The 6,682-nt window shown below is 45.3% G+C and overlaps 1 protein-coding gene across 1 annotated transcript; it reads left to right on the forward strand.

Annotated features, from left to right (window-relative positions):
• The first annotated feature begins 1,767 nt into the window (after positions 1 to 1,767).
• Positions 1,768 to 4,632, forward strand: LOC143122685 (endonuclease domain-containing 1 protein-like). Its single transcript, XM_076283510.1, has 2 exons — positions 1,768 to 2,096; positions 3,784 to 4,632. Exons 1-2 carry the CDS (start codon positions 1,794 to 1,796, stop codon positions 4,327 to 4,329), a joined length of 849 nt encoding a protein of 282 aa, XP_076139625.1. The 5' UTR covers positions 1,768 to 1,793; the 3' UTR covers positions 4,330 to 4,632.
• The last annotated feature ends 2,050 nt before the right edge of the window (positions 4,633 to 6,682 follow it).

A 6,682-nucleotide genomic window follows, 5' to 3' on the forward strand; every position in this document is an offset into this window, starting at 1 on the left:
GTTGAGATCGATTATGCATTCGTCTGCCCATAAATGGATTTAAAACAGAAAAATCGTTATTGCACAGTGTTCGCAGATGTAGGCCAAACATTACAACTAATTGGCAGTGAGTGGACACGTATAGTCTCCTCTGCTTGCACAGATCAGATCAGTTATGATATGATATGATCCTGCATTACATCAAACATGCAATCCAGTAACTCATTTTGAATGGTCTTGGAAGTACAACTGATTTCGCACTTACACTGTAGCCCTCATTGAGTTGTGCTGCAATATTAGCTTTCCCCAGCATAGCTAATTTGCACAACTCAGATGCTAGCCTCATGTTTTTTGCCTTATCTGAAAAATGTTTTATGTCACACACACCTACACTAGCCTATTCCAAACATCCCCTTGTCCCCCAGAAGATCGGAAAAGCAGGCATGGAAAACAGAAAATTTTATTGCGTTCAGGACAACCAGAGCTTCTTATCAGACATAAGCCTACCACAAACGTGAAAATGTCTGATTAAATGACCGACTCTTGTCCTTTGTTTGTTGGTATACGTTGTTATTGTCGGGCTGATCAGGTCCTATGTCTTTGATAGCTAATTTAACTACAAACTCAAGTCTTTTCGAACGAGTTCTAGAAACTCCACACTATTGCACACTGTTCACTCGCCATTTTTCAACTGTCTGTCTGACCTCACAAACTTCGTCCGGACTAATACAGTAAGCATACTACAGTACAGGCATATTAAGTTCTGACGTCGTATAGGGTGGGCAGTGACATGATCTGTCTAGCCGTCATTCTACTAACCGCGCTCTAGCTGCAGTTCCATTATCGGTCGACAGATTTACATAGACAAACAGTTGAAAAATGGCGAGTGAACAGCGTGCAATAGTGTGGAGTTTCTAGAACTCGTTCGAAAAGACTTGAGTTTGTAGTTAAATTAGCTATCAAAGACCTAGGACCTGGGGCCTGTACTACGAAGCGGGGTTTCTGGCTTATCTGGGTAACTTCGAGAGTAACTTGATCACGTGTGGCGTAACTTCCCGATTAACCCGTACTACGAAAGGTGGATAGGTTTTAACCGAGGTATGCTGCCATGGCAATTTACGCTGCATCTCAAACCTGTAGGCATACTACAGTACAGTAGGCATATTACAGTGAGTTCTGACGTCGTATAGGGTGGGCAGTGACATGATCTGCCCACCCGACCTTCTACTAACCGCGCTCTAGCTGCAGTTCCATTATCGGTGGACAGATTTACATAGACAAACAGCAGGCGCTGTTCAATTTCTTCAGGGCACCAGAAATGAAATGTAACGTTACAGTAGGCCTACAACAACTATGGATATGATCAACGAGATCTTTGTGATCTTTTCGAAATTTCTTTGCAAATCATACAAAAACTCAACATGATTGAATACTTTGCCACTGATTACAATAATAAGCAAACAACATTTTATTTAAAAAATATACTTTTCTAGCTCTGCCCCTCCTGCCCAAGTGAATGAGCCGCACCTGCTGGCACTGAGTGTGTGTGTGTGTGTTCATAAAGGATTTGCCAGGGGGAAAAGACGGAATAACAGCTGTTTGAAGGTCTCAGTTTAATGTTTAAACATCTACAGTGTTGTGTGTGGTAGCACGTGTGTGTGTGTGTGTGTTAGCATGTGTGTGTGTGTGTGTGTGTGTGTGTGTGGTTGTGTCTGGAGAATATATAAGCTGGCTCTCTGACCTGCTCTCCTCACTCTCCCCTGAGCTGACAGAAAACACTGCTCTTCGTCATCATCATCCTCATAGTCTTCATCATGAAGCTGATTGGTCTGCTGCTGTTGCTGCCACTGCTGAGTCTCTTCTCATTGGTGGAGGGGGAGGTCGTTGCCTCCTTTGCCGCTACTTGTCCTGACTTCTTCGTTGAGGACCAGAACAACAGACCGGTCACTCCTACTGTACTGGGGGGAGCGCAGTACAAGCAGATCTGCCAGAAGCACAAGAACATATACCGCTACGCCACCCTCTACGACACCACCAACAAGATCCCCGTCTACTCGGCCTACAAGCACACGGGATATAAACAAACAAAACCCAGAACCTGGATGATTGAGCCGCAGGTGAGTTTACTTTGTAGCCCATGTTCAGTTATTTCAAATTTAAATGCTTCAGTTTGGTGTATGCATATGTCACAAATGCTTCAGTTTGGTGTGTGCATATGTCACAAATGCTTCAGTTTGGTGTGTGCATATGTCACAAATGCTTCAGTTTGGTGTGTGCATATGTCACAAATGCTTCAGTTTGGTGTATGCATATGTCACAAATGCTTCAGTTTGGTGTATGCATATGTCACAAATGCTCAAAGATGACTGTTTAGAATGAGTGACACTACAGGCAGGGGCGCCTTAATACCACCCGAGGCCCCTGGGCTATATGTTTTTTAAGGTCCCCCCCCCACCGCAAATATTAATTATGATTAAATGATACCCGGCCCGCGATCTGACCCGACACATAGCGTGTGCGCTTTTGGTTAATAACATGCAGCTTATCATTATTCAGCCTATGTAAAACCTTTACATAAACAGGAACAGAAAGCCCTCGAATCACGTCAGCCTACCCATGACATCGCTTATCAAAAAGGCTAGCCTACTGCACGAAAACAAGCGTTGAACTTTTACAGCACTGGCTGTAGGCTAAATTAAAAGATGGGTACACATATGGACGTTTAAAAGCTTTTCAAAAGTGCATGTGTTTGTCGTGTCGGGGGGTTCCCCAGGAGTTTTTTTGAAATTTTGTCTACTTAACACACCAGTTTAACGCAGTTTGGGAGGGACAGAAATACTTTTAGCTTACAGAACAAGCTGGCTCATGTGACGTGAACATGGCTACCTTATGCATTATCACTACACTACATGGAGACATATCTCACGTTAACAATGGAGACAACATAACATAGACTATTATATGTGCGAATGGGTTAGCACAAACTTAGCTGTTGGTGAACGGAGATGCAGATCACTAATTCATTTATTTGCGCCACAGCCCATGTTCTGCGTTCACTCCAATGAGACAAGTGAAATACATGTTTTTCATGTACAGTTACAGGAATCCAGGTCATTCGTTTATCGTTGCTTCAATCCTACCCACGTTATCTCCAGAGTTTGTATGATAAGTTTGTCAGTCAGTTTCAGTCTCTCCTCTAGCTCCTACACCCGTTGGGATTTATTACGTTTTGTTACATTTTGTTACATTTTAGAATGGAGAAGACAAAGGGTGCCTCTGCATGGATGTAATTGTAGAGCAGTACGATGTGCTCAATTATTTAGGCTAGCTCCAGAGTAGGCCAATGACGCCGCGAATACGGACACGCCGTTTATTATTGATTATCATTATTATTATTAGGAGGCCCCTCATTGGTCGAGGCCCCTGGGCTGAAGCCCAGGTAAGCCCCTGCATTAAGGCGCCAGTGACTACAGGACTGCCATGAAAAAAGAGATTTGTCCCCCTGGGACTCAAAACACACCTGACATGTCCCCCTGGGACTCAAAACACACCTGACATGTCCCCCTGGGACTCAAAACACACCTGACATGTCTGCCTTGTCTGACTCAAAACACACCTGACATGTCCCCCTGGGACTCAAAACACACCTGACATGTCCCCCTGGGACTCAAAACACACCTGACATGTCTGCCTTGTCTGACTCAAAACACACCTGACATGTCCCCCTGGGACTCAAAACACACCTGACATGTCTGCCTTGTCTGACTCTCTCCTGCCCTCGTGTGTCTCCAATCTGAACTGCAGCTTGATGTACCAGCCACCGTTGGTCCAGACGAGATGACCACTGAATCAAAAGCAGGAGGCCCGGTTGGGACCAATCAGGCTGTGAATGGGCACTATGACAAGTCCGGATACGACAGAGGCCACCTGTACCCTCGCTGCAACAACTGTGTCCAGGACCAGGAGGAGTCCACCTTCACCCTGACCAACGCCGCACCCCAGAAAAATGCAGACAACAGAGCGTGGTACAGGCAGGTGGAGAAGTTACAGCAGAATATTAACCAAATGTGTATCCAGAACACAGCCTATGTAGTGACTGGGGTCATTCCAGGGAACAATGTGATTCCACAAACCAGAGTGCACATCCCCACTCATTATTGGTCAGCTTACTGTTGTGCAGACAAAAATAATCAGAACCAGTTCATATCTCAGGGCTACACGCTACAGATGACAGGGATGGGGAATGCACAGGCTACCTATCCAACAGTAGCTCAGCTCAATACTGATCTTGCAACTAAATACAACAAGCGCTCCTTTAAGGTGTTTGGGGCAATCCCAGGCTGTTCTTAAAGCCTACGTGTGTGTGTGTGTGTGTGTATGGATGGGTAGTGTTTGGAAATATTCCGGGCTGTCGATTTGAGCAATGAGGTATAATTCCCCGAATCATATTCCAGTGTGTCTGTATGTGATCATAAACACACACCTGTATGTGATCGTAGACACACACACACACCTGTATGTGATCATAAACACACACCTGTATGTGATCATAGACACACACACACCTGTATGTCAATACACACCTGAACACACTGCAAGCTGCAGCACCTGATGTTGTCAACCAGGAGGGAAATAAAGTTAATATCAGCATGATGAGATAATGTGTTTTGAGTTTTATTTTCAGAATTAGAGTTTACATGGGTCATGTGGCAGGAGTATCACAGAAAAGAAGTCAGACTGTGTGTGTGTGTGTGTGTGTGTGTGTGTGTGTGTGTGTGTGATGTGTGCATGTGTGTGTGTGAGTGTGTGTGTGTGTGTGTGCCATGGGACTAAAATTCAAGTTATGTCACTTTACATTACATTGAAATTACATTGACCCGACTACTCACTCATGTCATAGCGCCCCCCTTCTGCCCTGTGTGAAACTGTGGTCAGATGATGAACTGCAGCTAACCCTGCTGACAGGAGCTCCACAGCGCCCCCGTGGTCAGGTGATGTACTGCAGCTAACCCTGCTGACAGGAGCTCCACAGCGCCCCCGTGGTCAGATGATGAACTGCAGCTAACCCTGCTGACAGGAGCTCCACAGCGCCCCCCTATTGCCCAGTAGTGAAACTGTGGTCAGATGATGAACTGCAGATAACCCTTAAAAAAACGCAGGGACAGAAATTCCCAGTGGCTAACATACGAGACAGGCCAAAAAACAGAGCAAGGGCCCCAATATGGTGTGTGTGTGTTTCTGTGTTTGTGTGTGTGTTTGTGTGTGTTTCTGTGTGTGTGTGTGTGTGTGTGTGTGTGTGTGTGTGTGTGTGTGTGTGTGTGTGTGTGTGTGTGTGTGCGCGTGTGTGTGCTTCTGTGTGTGTGTGTGTGTGTGTGTGTGTGTGTGTGTGTTTCTGTGTGTAAGTGTGCTTCTGTGTGTGTGTGTAGTATGTGTGTGTCTGTGTGTATGTCTGTGTGTGTGTGTCTGTGTGTGTCTGTGTGTGTGTGTGTGTGTGTATTTGTTCAGTCTGTTTCTCTTTCTCACACACACACACACACACACACACACACACACACACACACACACACAGTTATAGACACACAGAAGCACACACACACAAGCGTTAAAAATATATAATGAAACAGCCATTTTGTAGAGCTGTTTGCAATTCCAACTGATAATTTCATGTAGTGTACAGGATATGTCAGACGCAGTACACTCCCTGAATTGAAGGCTAAGAAGGCTGCATCTCACTCCACTAAACTACAACACTGGTAACTTCTACAGCTATTACGACCTGTGCCTGTAGAAGCACACCTGCTCCCTGGTTCTAGCTCGTCCAGCCTGCTTTCGATCCGAGGCATGGGGCCCACCATACTCGCAAGTCAGAAAATATCAGCTGCATGCGCAAGGCTGAGATTTTGATGTCATACTCGGGGAATGTTGAGTGTATTAAGAAGGCTGCATCTCACAAGAAAACGGTACTTACAAATTTGTACAGCAAGAGTGCATACGAGGAGCACACACACATTTGCACGCATGCATGCACGACAGACACACACACACACAGTTGTAGTCACAGTAATATATCATAAGGAGTCGTTCATTTGCAATGCCCTCCTTAATTTGACCTTGATGTGCCAAGCCACACAGACCACATACTTTAGTCTTTACCTTTTTTGGCTTGTTTATGAAAATGTGGTCGTCAAATTCTTCAGAGGTAACTTTAATCCTTGAAAATACTATATATACTAAATATTTCATTTTTTGGAAGGGACAGCTCAGTCAACTTTAGCCCTGTCCTTTGCACATCCCTGGTGAGAGAGCTAGAGGAGGCAGGCCTTCCTTTCAGCGGTTTCATCATTAGCGTATGAAAACCTATGTAAACACATGTGCATTCACACTTTAGCCCTGTCCTTTGCACGCCCCACCACCAGAGGGCTGTAGCGGAGCTAGAGAGAATGAGGACAGCGAGGGATAGAGAGAGAGAGAGAGAGAGAGAGAGAGAGATAGAGAGAGAGGGATAGAGAGAGAGGGAAAGGGAGAGAGAGAGAGGAGAGAGAGAGAGAGAGGGAAAGAGAGAGAGAGGAGAGAGAGGAGAGAGAGAGGGAAAGGGAGAGAGAGGGATAGAGAGAGAGAGGAGAGAGAGAGAGTGTAACACTTTATAATAAGGTGCCATAATAAGTAGCAAACTAGTCATTACCTAACCCTTCAGTCCCTTCAC

Source organism: Alosa pseudoharengus, unplaced genomic scaffold (genome assembly GCF_046254945.1).
Source record: "Alosa pseudoharengus isolate Yale_2024_CS ecotype anadromous, Long Island Sound unplaced genomic scaffold, YU_APseudo_1.1 YU_APseudo_1.1_scf_1, whole genome shotgun sequence".
Lineage (NCBI taxonomy): Eukaryota > Metazoa > Chordata > Actinopteri > Clupeiformes > Clupeidae > Alosa > Alosa pseudoharengus.